At 42.7% G+C, this 19,203-nt stretch overlaps 1 protein-coding gene across 4 annotated transcripts in view; it reads right to left on the minus strand.

Annotated features, from left to right (window-relative positions):
• Positions 1-11,743: 11,743 nt before the first annotated feature.
• Positions 11,744-19,203, minus strand: part of cd36 (CD36 molecule (CD36 blood group)) — a 31,678-nt gene continuing 24,218 nt past the window's right edge. For all 4 annotated transcript variants that reach the window (XM_073066585.1, XM_073066584.1, XM_073066586.1 and 1 more), the window contains 3 exons: positions 18,299-18,353; positions 16,347-16,505; positions 11,744-12,855 (listed from right to left, as the gene is read on the minus strand). In XM_073066585.1, coding sequence (XP_072922686.1) covers positions 16,347-16,505; positions 18,299-18,353 — 214 coding nt within the window. In that variant the 3' untranslated portion in view covers positions 11,744-12,855. The remainder of the gene's footprint in view (positions 12,856-16,346; positions 16,506-18,298; positions 18,354-19,203) is intronic.

Below are 19,203 nucleotides of genomic sequence, written 5' to 3' on the forward strand. Positions count from 1 at the left end.
TGAACATATTAACGTGATTAATTGGTAAATTGGTTTATTATTGTCACAATGAAATGCTTGGCTTGCATACAATAGACAATAGACAGTAGGTGCAGGAGTAGGCCATTTGGCCCTTCTAGCCAGCACCGCCATTCACTGTGATCATGGCTGATCATCCACAATCAGTACCCCGTTCCTGCCCTCTCCCCATATCCCTTGACCCCGCTATCTATAAGAGCTCTATCTAACCCTCTCTTGAAAGCATCCAGAGACTTGGCCTCCACTGCCTTCTGGGGCAGAGCATTCCACATATCCACCACTCTCTGGGTAAAAAAGTTTTTCGGCATCTCTGTTCTAAATGGCCTACCCCTTATTCTGAAACTGTGGCCTCTAGTTCTGGACTCACCCATCAGCGGGAACATGCTTCCTGCCTCCAGCATGTCCAATCCCTTAATAATCTTAATACTGAGCATACAGATCATTCATTACACAATGCAGTGAGGTAGGACAATAATAGAGTTCAGAATATAGTGTTACAGTACAGAGGAAATGCAGTGCAGGTGCACGGTGATAACGAGGTAGATTGGGAGGTCAGGGGTCCATCTTACTGTATTCAGTGGTTTTATAACAGCACGGTAGAAGATGTGCTTTTGGTGTTTCGTTTCTTCTGCCCGACGGGAAAGGGGACAAGAGGGAATGTTCAGGGTGGATGGGGGTCTTTGATTGTGCTGGCTGCTTTACCAAGGCAGTGAGAGGTGCGGATAGAGTCCGTTGAGTGGAGACTGGTTTCCTCGATGTGACAGCCCGATGTCACGGGCAGAACTGTGGCCGTACCAGGCTACGATGCACGGCTAAAAATTGGTGAGGGCCAAGGGGGACATGCCAAATTTCTTGTCTCAGAGAGCAAGATTTACCTTCTTTCCATTTTTTCTTTATTTGGAGATACAACACGGAACACGGCCGTTCAGCCCTTTGAGTCGCACTGCCCAGCAACCCCCAATTTAATCATAACCTAATAACGGGATAATTTACAGTGGATAATTAACCTACTAACTGTTACATCTTTGGACTGTGGGGGAAATAGGCGCATCCCAAGGGAAAAACAAAATACGAGTTCCACAGGAGGACGTACAGACTCCTTACAGAAGTGCTGGGATTGAACTCCAAACTCTGACACCCTAAGCTTTGTACCAGCCACTACACCACTGTGGTGTCCTAGTGCGATCATAACTGCTCGTTCTCCAGTTTCTGATGCTTATTTCCTTAGCCGCAACATCCACTCACTCTTCTGCCAGGACAGCAGAACCCAAGATGGAGAGGAATTCCTAATTACCTTTTCAAGGCTATTGGGATTAATCTTATTACTTTTATAGCACAGAGGAATTCTTTTCAGCCCAGCAAAGTTATGTCAGCTCTTTGAGTCCAGAATTAATCCCAGCTACTTAACTCCAAGTCTACTTCTGATGAAAGGTTGTAGCCAGAAATTTTCCTCTCCATAGATCTTCCACTCTCCTATAATCGCTGGCTGCTGGCCTCTGTATCCTACTGTCTGTCCAGTGTGACCCTAATACTGTCTTTTGAGGGCATCTGGTTCCCAGCATGTGGTAAGGCTGAGAGCAGAACAGGAGCTGTGTCGGAACAGACGGACGGCTGCATTCACAAAGTGATAAGCCTCCTCCACCCTCCCACACCCTCACCAATCCACATCACAGGTTGTCCAAACTGTCAGTGTAACCAAAGCCATTGACGCTAGGTGACTCTCTCAAGTTCGACAAATATTCAGTTACATGTAGGATAAATTGCAAATAAGAATATTGTCACAAAAAGATATTTTCACACTTCAGAAAGTACATTCGCACACTAAGTATCAACTGCGCAATATCGGAACTGGCAAGTAAGCAAGGAAAGCATTTACTTACCTTACTCCCGGTAGCCATTCATTTGAAGGCAGATGCCAGGTTTAAACCAGTATAGATTCAACAAGGGAGATTTCCCAATCTGGGAATCTGTGGACAACAGGACAGATTCCGTGGAGAATCTACCAGTGCAGCTCAGGAGCAATGGTAGCAGAGATTGTGGAAGAAGGATGCTGCTGTCAGCATAGGCCAACTCCTGTGAGGCTTATAACTGTCTTTGATGTGGCTGAACAACATTCATCTGTACTCCTCTTCCACTTGTCTTTAAAGAAACAGAACCAAATACCATTGAGCAGAGTCGTGGATGACAAAGTAACTATTGCTGAGGGCCGGTGACCAGACACAAAATGAATAAATGAGGACAGAAAAGATTCTGCCAATGCTGGAAATCCAAAACAATGCACACAAAATGCTGGAGGAACTCAGCAGGTCAGGCAGCATCTGTGAAAAATAAATAAACAGTTGACCTATCAGGCTGAGACCCTTCATCAGGACTGGAAAGGAAGGGGGAAGATGCTGGAATAAAAAAGTGGTGGAGGAGAAGGAGGACAAGCCAGAGGGTGATAGGTGAGGCCTGGTGGATGGGAAAGAGGGGCATGAAGTAAGAAGCTGGGAGGGATAGGTGGAAAAGGCTGGAGAAGAAGAAATCATAGGGGAGGAGAGTGGACTATGGGAGAAAGGGAAGGGGAAGAGGCACTAGGGGGAGGTGATAGGCAGGTGAGGAGAAAAGGTAAGAGGCCAGAGTGAGGAATAGATGAAGATGGAAGTGGGAGGGGGAAAAATCAGCGGATGTTGGAGAAATCAATGTTCATGCCATCAGGTTGGAGGCTACCTAAACGGAATATGAGGTGTCACTCCTCCAACCTCAGAGTGGCAGGAGAGGAGGCCATGAACTGTAATGTCAGAATGGGAATAAGGATAGGAATTAAAATGGTTATCTACTGGGAAATCCCACTTCTTGCTGATGGAGTGGAGGTGCTCAACAAAGCAGTCCCTCAATCTGCGTTGGGTTTCACCAGTGCGGAGGAGTCTGAATTGGGAGCACTGAGTACAATAGACGATCCCAACAGATTTGCAGGTGAGGCATTGCCTGACCTGGAAGGACTACTTGGGGGCCTGAATGGAGGTGAGGGAGGTGGTGCATGGGCAGGTGTAGCACTTCTGCCACTTGCTGCTTTAAATTCCTGGAGGGAGATTAGTGGGGAGAGACGAAAGAACAAGAGAATCACAGAGGGAGCAAATGAGGAAGTTATCTGTGGGAGATTGTAGGGACCACATATGACCACCAGGTGGCATTTGTTCAGGTGTTCTCATTCCATGTCAACAGAAAGAAGCGGGTGTGAGTGCAGTCTCGCAGGAAGCCTGAAGCACCCAAGTCCGTATTATTGGAGGTAATATGTTTCAATGGTTCATTTAATATCAGAGAATGTTTAACATTATTCAACCTGAAATTCTTACTCTTCATAGACATCCGTGAAACAGAAGAAAACCCCGAAGAATTAAATGACAAAAAAAACATTAGAACGCCCCACCTACCCCCTCCCGCACACACAAGCAGCAGCAAAGCATCGACCCTCCCCCCCTCACCAGTTTTTGAAATCTTTCAAAAAAACCTTTCCACAAAATGCATTTTAAAATGCAGTGTGTCTTTTCGTGTTTATAGAAGGGTTCCTTTCTGCATGTGGCTGAAATGTTGATGGTGATTTTGATACTGAAAATCTACTTGATAGCACATGCCAACAATTAATAAACCCAGACTGGCCAAGAAACTGGTCTCTTTCAGCTCTGGACATAATCCGATAAAGAACAGTGTGACCGTGAAAAAAGCTGGGAACTCAGGCTTAAGCTAGAATCAGTATGAGAATACAACCTGTTGGGTTAATATTTATCTTAAGTCCTAGTGACACCAGTGGGCACTAGATCAAAGGTCACTTTGACTAATGGATTCTGCAACTCCTGAATTGCAGCCTGGAAACTATTCTTCATTCTGCCTTCCTTTCTGTGCCCTTTTGCCCCCTGAGCTGATCCATGCCCTCCTGACAGAAGAGGCAATAACGGGTTCCTGGCCAGAATCTGCTGCAGCTTCCAAAGATGTTACCGAAAGCTTTATTTATGGCATAGAGGCCAGAAGGACTTTATTTTAAACATTGCAGAGAGTATTAGTGTTTCCTTTGTATTTCTATGTTTTAGAAATGTGTGTATTCATATTCTCTCAAAGTCAAGGCCTATCTTTGAACTCATGGGGAAATCACTTGACGCATTATCTTTATGTTGCACAATAGAAGTTACTGAGTCACGGAGACAGGGCCCTTCACCCCAACTCGCCCTTGCCGTCTGACTTGCCTTCCTGAGCAAGCAAGGGCACTGAGTTTGGGAGTTGGGACATTATTTGGGATTGGCCGAAGTCACACTTGGAGTACTTTGTACAGTTTTGGTCACCTTGTTATAGGAATGAAGTGATTAAACTGGAATGGGTTCGGAAAAGATACATGAGGGTGCTGCCACGACTAGAAGACCTGAGTTATAGGGAGAGGATGGTCAGTCTAGGTCTTTATCCTGTGATGGATATTTATTTTCCATGGTCCAAGAAGCTTATTGCTGACCTCTGCTCTCTAGCTCAGAAGCATGACCTATCCAAAGCGTCAGAGTTGTTCGTGATGCAGCTATATTTTTAACCAATCTTTCTTGCTCAGATCCTTGTTGTAAACAAAGGTCAGCCTTCAATTCTTAATATGAATTGCAAACAATAATCAGTCTGAGCTTAGAAGAACAGCTTTGCAAACAAACAGCACTGTCTACAGAGCACAGACTGCTGGCCCACAGCAGGTGACTGGCTGCTCAAGAAATATGGTCTACAAAGAGGACTGACCATGTGACATTCTGGTCTGCATCTGCTAAGCATGAGACAACTACAGATAATTTATTTGCATCATTGTGACAGAGATCAAGGAGGGTTCCAGAGCTATTTTGTCATTTAGCACGCCAAAGTTGGTCACAGGTATGATCAACCATTAGCTGGGATAGTTGTATACTCAGAGTCTGTCCTCACAGCATAAATTTTGTGTGTCTGGGATCTCTGTCACCAGAAGCTTTTATACCATCTGTGAGATACTTCGTCCAAGCAAAGGTATCTGAAAATCATCACACGCAGATAATGTCAACTAGTAGCAAAACCAGTATTAATGACAAGGAGAATGACAAAAAGAACTATAACTGATTCCTTAGCCTTCAGTTTCTGTCACAGATGACTCGTTCATCTGCCAATCATTGGTATCTTCTTTTAGTTTGAAACGATTGTACCCGTGTTTTGAAATCCTTTGTGGCTCATATATAATATTTGGGAATTTGGAGATCTTTTATAAATCAGAAATCCTCTGCGAGTTTTAAATTGGTGTTAATAACTGTTTGTCTAAATTTAACTATGTCCCACTATAAATAAAATAAACAGTGTTTAAAGTTGGCTGGAAGTATCACCTCCTTGGTAGGGAGGGGTGGACACACCATTGGCAGGTAGACCTCACCACACTGCAGAGACTAGACAGGGAAGTAAGCTAGTTTTGAAGAGTAGGTGGATAGAGTATAAACTTCCTATAGTGAGGGTCCTCAGAATACCTACTAAATATCGGATAGAGTTTAAAAACTCTTGAATTTAGTGTTTTGCAGACAGTGAACCCAATACCATCACAATTTCTTGGAGTGTAGGAAAATGAGGAGTGACTATATAGAAATGTTTAGAATTCTGAGAGGCCTAGATAAGGTGGATGTAACAGTGCTTTTCCCAGAGTAAGGGAATGTAAAAAAGTTGCTCCGGCGGTCACCTCTAACCCTTTCCTCTCTGACCTGTAAAATGTGCCCTCTAGTTTTTTTTTGGTCTCTCCTACCTTTGGGAAAAGACTGTGACTATCCACCTCATCTATGGAGCCTCTGTACTCTTATTTTTGTTCGGTTTGTTTTTAGTTTTTGTACTCTGTGTCTTTTTTGGTTCTGCTGAGAGTCCCTTTTCTCTGCTGTTGTCAGTTTTATGCACGTAAATCTTACCAGTTTTTTTCAGAACCATCTCCCATCCCTTGGGACAAGACAGTGCACAACATTTGTCATACAATAGGATTGACTCTGTAAATGGAACAGTGTACTGGCACATCAGGAGAATTTTGGCATTTGGTTGGAATATACAAAAGCCTCCAGTCCACATTCTCTCACAGAAATTGGCTAATTGGTTTCTAATGTGTGTGAATGATTTGGATGTGGATAAAGAAAGCAAAATCATTACGTTCACAGATCATATGAAGATTTTCAGAAGTTTTGATAGTATGGAAGACAGTCTCAGGCTGCAAACAGTTATCAAAGTGTTGGTGAAATGGGTTAAAAATTAATCCAGACAAAGGAGAAGTGATACACTATTCATCCGGTCTTAGGGCGTATTGGGGAAACGAGGAACATTGGAGTTTAAGTTTATAGATTCTTGAAGGAGACATGTTGGTTGAGAATGTGATGAGGGAGGCATATGGAACAGTGGTCTTTAGTATTCAGGGTAGTAAACAGGGAAAAGAGAAGTTAGATTCCAACTTTATAAAACGTTGGGTACACATCATCTGCGGCGACAAGCTGAGACATGTCTCTACCAAAGGAGGTGTAAGGCACTCCTTCCTCCCCTAGGTCTGCAGGCCACCATTGGGCAAGGTGTAACACCTACATATGCCTCCCTCACCCTCAACCAGGGTCATGTGAAATCATGGGAGCAGGTGGTGGATGGTCGTATGAGCAGCTGGTGCACACCACAAATCCTGGTTATGTGAGCACTGATGCCAGGTAGACAACCTCTGAAGAGTATTGATAATAGCTGGGACCACCCGTCTTGTAAAGACACTGCCCAGAGAAGGCGATGGCAAACCACTTCTGTAGAAAAATTTGCCAAGGACAATGAGGTCACAGAAAGACCATGGTTGTTGACGTCATACAATACGCCACATAACGAACGATGAACACGTCAGGCGGAAAATTGTGTAATTCTGGTCACCAAAGCATAGGAATATGTGATAGTGCTGGAGATGGTGCAACGGAGAGTCACCAGGGTGTTGAGTGTGATGGGACAGTTCAGTTGTGAGGAGGGGCAGGAGAGTTGGGCCTGTTCTCCCTGGAGCAGATGTGGTTTAGAAGGGGCACAACTGAGGTATATTAAGTTATGAGGGGAGGAGATAGGTTGCCTCAGAAGACTTCTCACCTTATCAGAGGTAGGGGAACATAGGCTTTGGGCAGGAGGAGGAGATTTAGAAGAAATCTGAGGGTCTTTCTTTATTTAGCAAAGGGTAAGTACTGGAATACATTGCCTGGGAGAGTGGTTGAAGCTGAATCACTGGCAGCATTTACGAGGTGTCACTTTGGAGCAAGGGCTAGATAATGGTGTTAATACAGAAGAGACAGTGTGGATGAGTTGAGCTGAAGGACCTGTTTCCACACTGTATTGTCCAACGATTCCATGATTCTAAGAGCAAAAAGTAAGAGCATTGCTAGTTTTGACGTGAATTTATTTCATTAATTCAACGATCTCAGGTATGCCTTCAGTCCAGTTGCATTAATTGAGGCAGGAGCACTGGTGAAGTCCTCTACCTTCCGGGAGACATGGCACCATCTACTGGACATGAGAAATAGGAATTAAATGATAGCTTCTATTTCAATTTTGCATTCAAATTTAGCCATAGCATCCTGATGGGCATGGCTGTTTTGAAGTAACCTTCTTAAAATATATGAACATTTTCACTGCCAAGCATTTGGAATTTGATTATACGACCCAACAAAATTTTGTGTCAATTCTGAACATAACAGATTGTAACTGCTTTAATATATTAGAGCACTCCCTTGGGTCTGGAATTATCCTTGTACGGGCCTCAGTGGAAGGACTCTCGGAAGGTTGTGATTCAAGTCCAAATCTAAGAAGGGAATGTATCTTCTAACCAAGAACTGTGTGCTGCATCTACCTCATTTAGTGGCAGTACTCACAGATGCACTTCTCTGAGGTCCTCAGACAAAGCATTTAAAACAGGTTAGATCAAAGTATCCAACCTGGGGCTTCTCGTTTAATGGTAGGGCTAAAGTTAAAGTTAAAGTCTGTCCTGAGCCGGTGCTTATGCCGGTTTCCGTGACACAAAGCGACTGAGAGTACAAGACTCCCCATCCCTGGATAGGATGCCAGTCTATCGCGAGGTTAACCCCCAGCATTTTGCCGGTATCCATTTTCAGCTGGGTGGACTGGAGCAATGTGTGGTTAAGTGCCTTGCTCAAGGAGACAACACGCTTCCTCGGCTGGGGCTCGAACACACAACCTTCAGATCGCTAGTCCAATGCCTTAACCACTTAAGGCCACGTGCCACACTTAATGGTAGGGGTCCTTGGCAATGTTTGCAAATTGCCTATTTTATTTTGCAAAAGAACACAAGAAATAAGAAGGTCATGAAGTATTTTGAAACATGTTAGAATCACGTTGCAAGGCACCAGTCGGGCTTCCAAAGTGATGCAAAAATAATGGCTCTTGTGAGTCTTTCCATCCAAAGTGTGTTTTCATTTCCTGTAGCACTGATACTTGATCAAGGTCCTGGGCTGACAATAGTTTCACAAACCTCCCAGTCCTATTGCATTGACCGTTTTATTATTCCCAGACACCCATATCTGGAATAAGACAACCACATCAGCCTTGATGGTGTTCCTAAGGGAACAGTATAAATACAAAGCTAAAGTTTCGAAATTCTAAATTTGTCAGCTTTCGAAGGGAATCATGATACAGGGCAAAATTTCACCAAAACAACTTTCAAGAACCTCCAAGAACTCTACAACCTTAGGTTTTGGAGGCTTGCATGCCTCTATGACCCAGAAAGCTATGTTGGCTAGAGTCTGGGCCTTGTGTTTTGACTCTTGGTAGGGTCACCCCATGCCAAACAGGTCAAAGGGTAGAGGCCAAACTTAAAAGTGGTCCATGGGTCCTCTGGGTTTCGGGGGTTCAGCTCCGACTGGCCAAAAAGGATTGTTACGGAAAGAGCAGTGAAGAATCCTTCTACATATGTGTGCAACGGTATGGACAGCCAGAGATGGAGGACCTTCATTGCTGTCCTAAACACCAGCAGTGTAATGAGCAGTAAGTAAGCAACTTTCAAGAGGAATTTATTCAATTCAGATGTAAAATACCTCAACAGGGCACCTTTCTCTGAAACACTACAATGTGATTAATCTACAAGTTCCTTTATCTCTGCCAAATCTGTTCCCAGAATGAGGCTTTCCTTTCCAGGACATCAGAGGTGTCCTGCTGCTTCTTCTTCAAAGAACAGGGTTTCCCTTCCTCCGCCATTGACGCTTGCTTCACTCACATCTCCTCCATTTCCCAGACATTCGCACTCACCCCTACTTCCCGCCTCCTTAACAGGGTTAGAGCTTCTCTTGCCCTCACCTAGCATCCCATCAGCCTCCGTATCCAACATAACACTCTCCGAAACTTCTGCCATCTTCAACAGGAGCTACCACCAAACACATCTTTACTCCCCACCCCCCACTCTCTGCTTTCATAGTTCCCTTGTCCATTTGTCCCTCCCAACTAACCTACCTCCTGACACATATCCCTGCAGGTTACCTGCCCATTCACCTCCTCCATCACCTCCATTCCGGGCCCCAATCAGTCCTCGCAGGTGAGGCAACACTTCATCTGTGAATCTGTTAGTGTCATCTATTGTGTCCACTGCTCTCAATGCGGCCTCCTCTACATTGCTGAGACTCGATGTAAATTGGAGGACCACTTTGTCGAGCACCTCCACTTCATCTGCCAAAAGTGAAATTTTCCATTAGTCAACCATTTTAATTCCTGTCCTCTTTCCCATCCTGGCATGTTGCTCCATGGCCTCCTCTCCTGCTACAATGAGGCCACTCTTAAGGTGGAGGAGCAACACCTCATATTCCGTCTGCGTAGCCTCCAACCTGATAGCATCAATTTCTCCTTCCAGTAATTTTTCCCTCCCTCTTTCTCCTTCACTTATTCCCCACTCTGCCCTCTCACCTCCCTCTAGGGCCCCTTCCCCTTTCCCTTTCTCCCATAGTCCACTATCCTTCCCCATCAGATTTCTTCGTCTCCAGCCTTTTCCACCTTTCACCTCCCAGCTTCTTACTTCATCTCCCTCTCCCCCACCCACCAGGCTTCACCTATCACCCTCTAGCTTGTTCTCCTCCCCCCGCAACCACCATTTTATTCCCCCTTCCTTTCCTGTCCTGATGAAGGGCCTCGGCCTGATAGGTCAACTGTTCATTCATTTCCATAGATTCTGCCTGACCTGCTGAGTTCCTCCAGTGTTTTGTGTGCATTGCTCTGGATTTGCAGTGTCTGAGGATCTCTTGTGTTTATGAAGTTACCACTCTGACTCAAATGGAATGGCACGGGTGGTAAAATCAAACTCAAAACATTCAATTAAACCAAAGTCCCAATGCAAAAAATGCAGATATTATTATTATTAATAACATACAACTGGTGTAAAGGATTGTTTCCTTCACAATGTGAGATCATTCATTCTCTCTTTCCAAAACAACTATTTCTAAAAAAAGGCAAAGCCACAGGATAAGGTAAAGATGCAGAAGTTTGAAGTTCATCTTTGGCTGCATGTACTTAAAGTACAATGATTTACAATCTTGGTGAAAAACAAGTACTTTTGGATCAGCTTACTTTTTAATAATCCTTGGGTAATGTAAAAGAAAGCTCCCACAGCCTTGTAAAATACCCTGATAAGATAGTAGATGTTGTAATGAACACAAATAGATTAAATTAGCAATGTCAGTGATCAGACCATACTGGTAAAAATTTTAAATCAAATTTCTTTTCTTTTCTTTTGTAATTTATTTTTTTATTGAAGTTCATCATCAAACAAACATTTCCATATGATGTATTTCAGATATTATACATATATATCATATAGTCATATATGCCACAAATCTCCACATAATATTTATTTGAGGTATACACTTATAGAAAAGAGAGGAAAGAAAGAACAAGCAAAAGGAGAGAACTATGTACAAGTAGGGAGTGATCTTTTTTCTTACAACATATTCATTGATTTGTGAGAATAAAATCAGGCCTAAGGGATGTTATGTAGTTAAACCATTTTTCCCAGTATGAATCAAATTGTTCCAACTTATGATTAACAATCAAATTTATTTTCATCTTTGATTCTTAGGGATAATGAGATCTGACCTGACTAGGATTCTTTTAAACTATCATTGAAGTTCAATATAATGCCATTTACATTTTTCTGAGAGATGTGTAGCAGTTGCATTAATTTACATGGCCCACTTATTCTTTATTTTAAACTGAGTTTGTTCTTCTTCTATTTAAGTTGCCCTTAGAAATAAAAAGTGACGTTAAATCAAGCTGGTCTTGAAAAAACTAGGGTGATCAATCAAGATGGCTGATTGTTTTATACTAAAAGAAATTATCCCCATGGCAACGGGAAAATTCATAATTTAATATATCATGTTCATAAATGTAAATCAATTTAACAATTACTTTTACTTAAATGGCCAGTGCGATATTTAACAATGTTTGAACTATTCAGGAATATAACAAGGATTCATTGTAGTCTTTGGGGTTAATATTCTACATTTATTTGGAAATGGTAACCTCAAAATGTAAGGGATGGATCATCTTTTTCATCCAATTTTCTATCTCATGGGAAAAAAATTCTATTGCTGGGTCTACAAGTGAAAAATATTAGGAGAAAGATGAAAAGCAACTTTTAGAATAGTTCATCACAAAAAATTCCTTTTCAGGAAGTTTGTTTTCATACTGAAGTCTCAAGTTTAATTGTCATTCAACTATACACGAACACAGCCAAATGCAACTGAGATCCTCCAGGGCCAAAAGTACAAAACACAGTCATACACAGCTCAGAGCACAAGTATTATATATAATTATGACAGCAGCAAGTATACAGTTACACAAACATAATATCAATATACCCCAAGTCCCTGAGTGTCAGGTCCTGCAGATTGATGGTGCACGAGATGTTGTCGGCAAGAACAAGCTCTCAGGAGTCCGATATTCAGTCAGTGCTGCTGCGGATGAACGCAGTCCAGCTTGTCTTCTACCAGGCAAACACTGGAGGGCAGCACTGACCGGAGAGGCCTACACCCAACCCAGCATGGACGCCACACCACCATCTCCTCCCCTGGGCAGGAGGCCCAGTCCCGTGCTACATCTGAGGCCACGCAGCTCCCTCCGCCATCTGCCTCGCGGATGAACCAGCGAACTGGACTTGCAGCATCCTGCACTACCGATGTCCAACGGGGTCCTGCGATCGCAAGAAAAATGTCCAAAACAATCTCTCACCCTGTTTGTCAGACTGCGCACCACCTTCGCACATCGATTCTGATGCCTGATAGTAGCAGGCAGCAACATGTTCCACACTAAGTCCAGCTCCTCAGATATCAAGCTACTCGCTGACTGGGTAACCCTGCAGTACTTGATGTTCTTAATATGCAGCACTGTCTTACAATTGTATAAAAGACATAAAGGACGAACAAGTACACCTTTGGTTGGACCCAGAGTGACCGCTGCATCCAAGCACACCACCAAAAATCGAATGCATTTGCATGGTTCGTAGCATGCGTTGTTCCACAGATGCACTGAACTTGTTGACGATGAGATGCTTTTATCGCAAGTTGACAAAGTTTTGACTCAGGCTGGCCAATACATTTTACATCAAGTCCCTGTTCTTTTGCCACTAATTCAAGAGCTCTCCTTGAATTTTATTTTTTTTTGCAATTCTATGCACATTTTTGTTTTAGACAATTACCACAAAAATTATCAAAGATTAAAATCTGCTGTTTTCAGCATATAAGCTGCTCTGCAAAGAATCAAAACAGAGACATAACAGTTCATCTTGTTCAATGTTTGAAGCATGATGAAATATTGTACTCTGAACTTCGTCATAGATATCTATTCAAGCAAAACAAGAAAACAAAACATTTTTGTTAACTGCTTTAAAATTATTTTCCAGTAATTTCCCCATCACTAACATTGGGCTGATTGGTCTGAAGTCCTTCACTTTGACCTTCTTTTACATCTTAAACAATAGTACCACATTTGTAGCCTAATCCATTGACACCATGTCTGTAGACAGAGGATTGAAAACTCAAGGTCTAATAACCTTTGTTATTCCTTATCTTAACAACCTAGGATACATCTTAGCTGCTTTTAGAAGTCCCAAAAGCTAATATTTTCTCTTTGTCTTTACTTGGCTTTTCCGATATTTCACAGTCTTGCTCCTATACTAAAATATCTGCATGAACACCAAGGTATTGTTGAACACCTTGGGATTTTTGTTGACTTAACCTGTAAATATATTTATGCTGTTCACAGTATTATAATCTCTATATCCATAGTAACTTTCTCTTTTAGGTGCATTCAGAGGTGCTTATGTCTTTTTAAATGTCTTTTTTGGCAGTATGGAGGATCAGAGGGATCTTGTGGTCCCAGTCCATAGGACACTCAAAGCTGCTGCGCAGGTTGACTCTGTGGTTAAGAAAGCATACGGTGCATTGGCCTTCATCAATCGTAGGTTTGAGATTAGGAGCCGATAGGCAATGTTGTAGCTATTTCGGACCCTGGTCAGACCCAACTTTCAGTTCTGGTCGCCTCACTACAGCAAGGATGTGGAAACCATAGAAAGGGTGCAGAGGAGATTTACAAGGACATTGCCTGGATTGGGGAGTATGCCTTATGACGACAGGTTGAGCGAATTCGGCCTTTTCTCCTTGGAGCAACGGAGAATGAGAGGTGACCTGACAGATGATGAGAAGCATTAATCAGGTGGATAGTCAGAGGCTTTTCCCCAGGGCTGAAATGGTTAGCATGAAAGGGCACAATTTTAATGTGCTTGGAAGTAGGTACAGAGGAGATGTCAGGAGTAAGATTTTTACTCAGAGTGGTGAGTGCGTGGAATGCGCTGCTGGCAACAGTGGTGCAGGTGGATACAATAGGGTCTTTTAAGAGTCTCCTGGATAGGTACATGGAGCTTAGAAAAATGGAGGGCTATGGGTAACCGTTGGTAATTTTAAGGTAAGGACATGCTTGGCACAGCTTTGTGGGCCGAAGGGGTGTAGGTTATCTATGTTTCTATGTTTTTTACAATTACAGGACAATACTGGACATTAAAAACTTCAGAACTGCAGGTCTCTCCTATCAGTGAACCGCTTGTTGGCGAGGTGCCGGAGGAGCTGGACTTGGTGCCAACCCTGTTACTGCCCACTGAAGGCATTGGAGTTGGCGCACGAAGGTGATGTGCACTCCAGCAGCGAGTGATTACCTTAGAAGTTTCCCTTGCAATCGCAAGACCCTGTTGGACATTGATAATGTAGAATCCTGAAAGACCATTTCCCTTGTTTGTTGGTGAGAGAGACGGGAGGGGAGCCCATGTGGCCTGGTTTGTAGTGGGGAAAGGCCTTGACCTGCGGGCTTGCCTGTTGCAGCAGTCAGGAGAGGAGATGCTAGAAACAGTGTAGTGTGGTGTCCATGCTGGGTTGGCGGGGTGAGGGGGAGGTGCTGGCCCCTCCTGTAGATGCTACCCCCTAGTGTTCAATCGGTGGAATGACAAGCTGGATTGCGTACATACTCATTTGCTAAAAACTGCTTGTTCTTGCCGATAACACCCATGCACCATCAACTTACAGGACATGTCACGCAGGGACTATGTATATACTCAGAGAGAGATATAAGGCCATATTTTATTTGTGTGACTCTATGTTTACCTGATATCTTATATGTGCTTTGTGCTGTGTATGACAGCTTGGCTCCTGTTTTATCTGACTGGATTCATGGGTATCCATGTCTGGTTGAAGGATGATTAAACTTGAACTTTTCTTTTTATTTTCTACCTTGCACGCTCATTGACATCTGAATGTTGAACGAAGGGCTGCATTCCAGATACGGAAGCCCCGCCATGTTTTCTATGTGGGGATTTATCTGGGCTGAGCGTTTCCCTGAGAGCTTCTTATTGTTTATCTTTGGATAACTTTTCCCTGCTCTCTTGTAAAATGCCTTCGGCTGAGAACTTCTGTCTGGTCAATCTTTGCTGATTTGCATAATTGTGCTAAATCCTGCTGAGGCAGGATCCTGCACTATCAAAAACACATCTGCACTACAGCTGAGTGAAGTTCAGGTTCAAGCTTAATTGTCATTCAACCATGTGTGAAATAAAGCCAAATGAAACAGCATTACTCTGGGGCCAAGCTGTGAAACCCAGTACCAACAGTTGCACACATCACAAGGTATGTATAAGATAGCAATAAAATACAGTCGCGCAAAAAATATATAGTCCAAGTCCTTGAGTACATGAATGCGGCCGCAGTCTGTAACCGAACACAATACAGCTTGAGTTCTGCAGAGTGAACACTAGGGGGCAGCACTGACTGCACCTCACCACCCCCAGCACTCTGGTAGTGCGCCCGACTCTGACACCTCCCCCTGGGCGGCTGCCAACAGGTGACACCACAGCTTGAGGCCAGGTAGCTCCCCCACCCTTCGCCAATAAACCAGTGAGCTGGACTTGCAGCATTCCACCCAACCAACGTCCAACAGCGTCGTGTGACCACAAGGAAAGCGACTGAGACGATCCTTCGCTGATAGATCACGCACCTCCTCCGTGCACCGACGCCTCTCTGTCGCAGGCTGCGCCGTGGCCCTCGCCAAGCCCACCTCCTTCAGTTTCTCCACCAACTCACTGATGGGGTAGACCTGCAGAACTTTAAGTTCTTAATGTCCAGCAGGGTCTTGCAAACGTAAAAAAATAAGCTTAAAAAAAAAACTCTTTTGGCTGACCCAGTAGAAGCTGCTGTATCCAAGCGCATCATGATCTTATCTCCAGGGATATGGGATGACAGCTGAAATGTGGTGTTGAATTCCTAATCTTATTGCACAGCAGAGCAGGATAGAGGGGTAATTAGCCTACTCTTACACCTATCCTATTGTTCTCATACAAAAAGCTTTCCCATTGATATCATTCCACTTGCCTGACTTAGTTCAATAATACTTAATGCAGAACTCCTCCCATTGTGTCCCTACAATGTACTGGAATATCAGATCAAGAAGACTATTTTTAAAGACCTCTTCATCCTCTATACACTAACTGACTTTTTAAATTATGAAATCAAGAAAACTAGCCTGGCACAATCTGCATCATCTTCTCAAGATGAGTGACAGATTCTCCTTCACCTAATGAGATTTAGTTCCCGATGAGAATTTTTTTTGGAGACAACCTGAACACCCTCCAGTACAGGTACTTAAATTTGGTATTTACACCTTGATATTGATCCCTACAACTTCTCAAAATTATGTGTCTCTCTCCCAGCATAGTTAACAACTTCTGAAATTAGACATGATCACAGTGATAATAATTACATGAGTATTATTCTATTATTCTATATACTTACTTATTTGGTCCTCCAAGTCACACAAAGAGCAATTGCAAATGAAACAAAAAGCAGACTTCCAATGCATATCAGAGTTATCTGAGCAATTCCAAGTGCTCTCATGGGCATTATTAATGATACCCTGAATGTCTTTGCAGTTTCATCATCAACAGTGGCCGTCTGAGATTGAGAAAAAGAATCAGAACCTTTTTTGTAATGCATGTTCTAATAAGCAGAGCCTCAGCAAAGGCTAAGATTCAAGATAACTCTATTAATTCACTAATTCTACAACTCACCAATTCCGCTGGAGCTAATGAACTAGAAATAGCAAACTCAGACCCTGTTCCGTTAGGTCAATTATGTCATGACTATTTTATGTTTTAATTCCATCCACCAGCCTCTGGTTCATAACCAATAATTACTCAGTACCAAGTTCAGTGTTTATTTAAACTGGATAAAATGCTACAGTCATCAGTCACCAACAACACATTTTTAAAAATTTTTATGTTAGTGGAGTATGCCCCTCCACCCCAGAAAGCCCTGACAAAACTGATTAACCCTGGCTTAATCACAGGACAATTTACAATGACCGGTTAACCTACCCTGTACCTCTTTGGACTGTGGGAGGAAACCAGAGCTCCTGGAGGAAACCCACGTACAAAGACTTTTCGCAGAATGGCGCCGGAATTGAACTCCGAACTCTGGAACACCACAAGCTGTAATAGTGTCGCACTAAACGCTACACTACCATGGTTAACCTTGATTTTACATCAATGGATTTACTGTCACTGACTCCTCCATCAGGAAGGAGGTACAGAAACCTGAAGGCACATTCTCAGCGATTCAGGAACAGTTTCCTCCCCTCTGTCATCTGATTTCTGAATGGACATTGAACCCGTGAGCACTACCTCATTACTTTTTATTTCTGTTTTTGCACTGTTTATTTAATTTAATTATTTGATATGCACATATATACTTACTGTAATTCACGTTCTTTTCTTTATTATCATGTATTGCTTTGCACTGCCGCAAAGTTAACAAATTTCACAATATATGGCAGTAATATTAAAAGTGATTCTGACTGATTCATTATTAACTTTAAAATTCTGGGCATTTCTACACTTACATAATTTTATTTGCTTGGAGCAACTGTGAGAAAATACCAACTATCCTTGTGGTGAAGCACAATCTGCTGCCATTAGTATAATATTTGCTACTGGACTGGTGTTTTGAGAGTTTTACCATTGTCAGGGGCAAGAGTCTAAACCCTATGATGGCCTCTGGGGAACTTGAAATCTGGAATTGTAAATAAAAGGCCAATACCGATAGTGGTAACAATGAAATAAATACACAACTGCTTCACTGTCAGTGAAGTCCCATGAGCAAATAAATCAATGTTTTCTTTTTTTGTTATAGTTGCAATGATTGTAGCATTGAACCCAAAAATGCTTTAGCTACGACATATCTGACATTAATACCGAACTATGTGATTGATGTTCTCAGGATAACCAGAACTGGCCAGCTATATATCAAAGCTAAATTCAGTTCAGTTATTATGATTGTTTGCTGAGTTCCTTACATTTTTGTAAACTTATCACTTTGATTAACTTTAGTAATCCGGCCGTCATTTTGCTAGTTCAAGCTCCTTCCATTTGGCTGCATAATTCACTTCTCTGATGTATATTGTCTAACACTAGCATTGGTTTATGTCTAGGATGTACTGATGTGGGTGGCAATGCAGGCAAATTTTATTATCGTGTCAGAATGAAGTGGTTAAGCATTTGAAAGAAAAACAGTTGCTGGGCTATGGCGAATTACCCTTTTGAAGATTCTTCAGATAATTTATATTTGATAATTAGGTAAAACTCTGCACAAATAACAATACATTATTAAATATCGTGTCAATGCTTTTTTTTATTTCTCTGATCAAATATTTTTCATTGTAAAACTTTGGTGCATAAGCAACCTCCTACCTCATTAAGCCAGAGCAGTGGAAAATATGTTGGCTCCTTAATGTTCTGTAATATTCTATAAAAGAAAATACTGAGTGAGGATTCCATCCTGTATCTGTAACGATGAACTTGCGACAGGACTCAACACAATTGAAGATACATACTAAGCCTCTGCCTGCACTATTCAACCCATTGTGTCCATGTTGCCTCCCAGGGCAGGAATCCTATCAGTCCCGTTCCCCCTCCCTGTAGCCCTGCAATGTAGGCCCACCAACTTCCCTTTTCATCATTTTTACTGCTTACCAAAATGGAGGGATCATTTACAGCAGCAATTAATTTACCCCCATGCTTTTGAATGACTGAGAAAGAAGAGCATGCAGTAGAATCCCAGGTGATCACAGGAAGAACGTGCAAACTCCACACAGACAGCATCAAACCCAAGGCTTCGCGGTGTGAGGCAGGCCAGCGAGGTGCTGCACTGCTGTCCTGCCTGTGTCTTGAAATGATTCTTAATTGTGACTTATTTCTGATCATCTGTTCCGCACCCTTCCATCCCTACGCTCTAGAAACATTCAACCCTGCTGGCTGTATGAACCATGAACCAAGTTCCATTAAATGCCTTACTTTTTAGTCCCACAAAGTCTCACCTTTATATTTGCAGTCCCCCGATGGTCTTGACCTCTCTTTCTGTCTATGACCCCCAGCTGCCTTCTTCTAAACTCTACATTTTATCCTTCATCCCATCTATTGGAGGTTGTGTCTTTAGACACCGTAGCTCCCTCCACTTCCCACTGCTCAAAAACACTCTATAAAACCAAGCTTTTACATAATACTTCCAATATTTCCTTTTAAGGCTCTTTGAATTGTTTGACTTTGCCTCCAAGTAGCACCTCTAGAAATTCAATCACTTGCTATTTATACGTTTA

This window comes from Hemitrygon akajei, chromosome 14, assembly GCF_048418815.1.
Source record: "Hemitrygon akajei chromosome 14, sHemAka1.3, whole genome shotgun sequence".
Taxonomy (NCBI): domain Eukaryota; kingdom Metazoa; phylum Chordata; class Chondrichthyes; order Myliobatiformes; family Dasyatidae; genus Hemitrygon; species Hemitrygon akajei.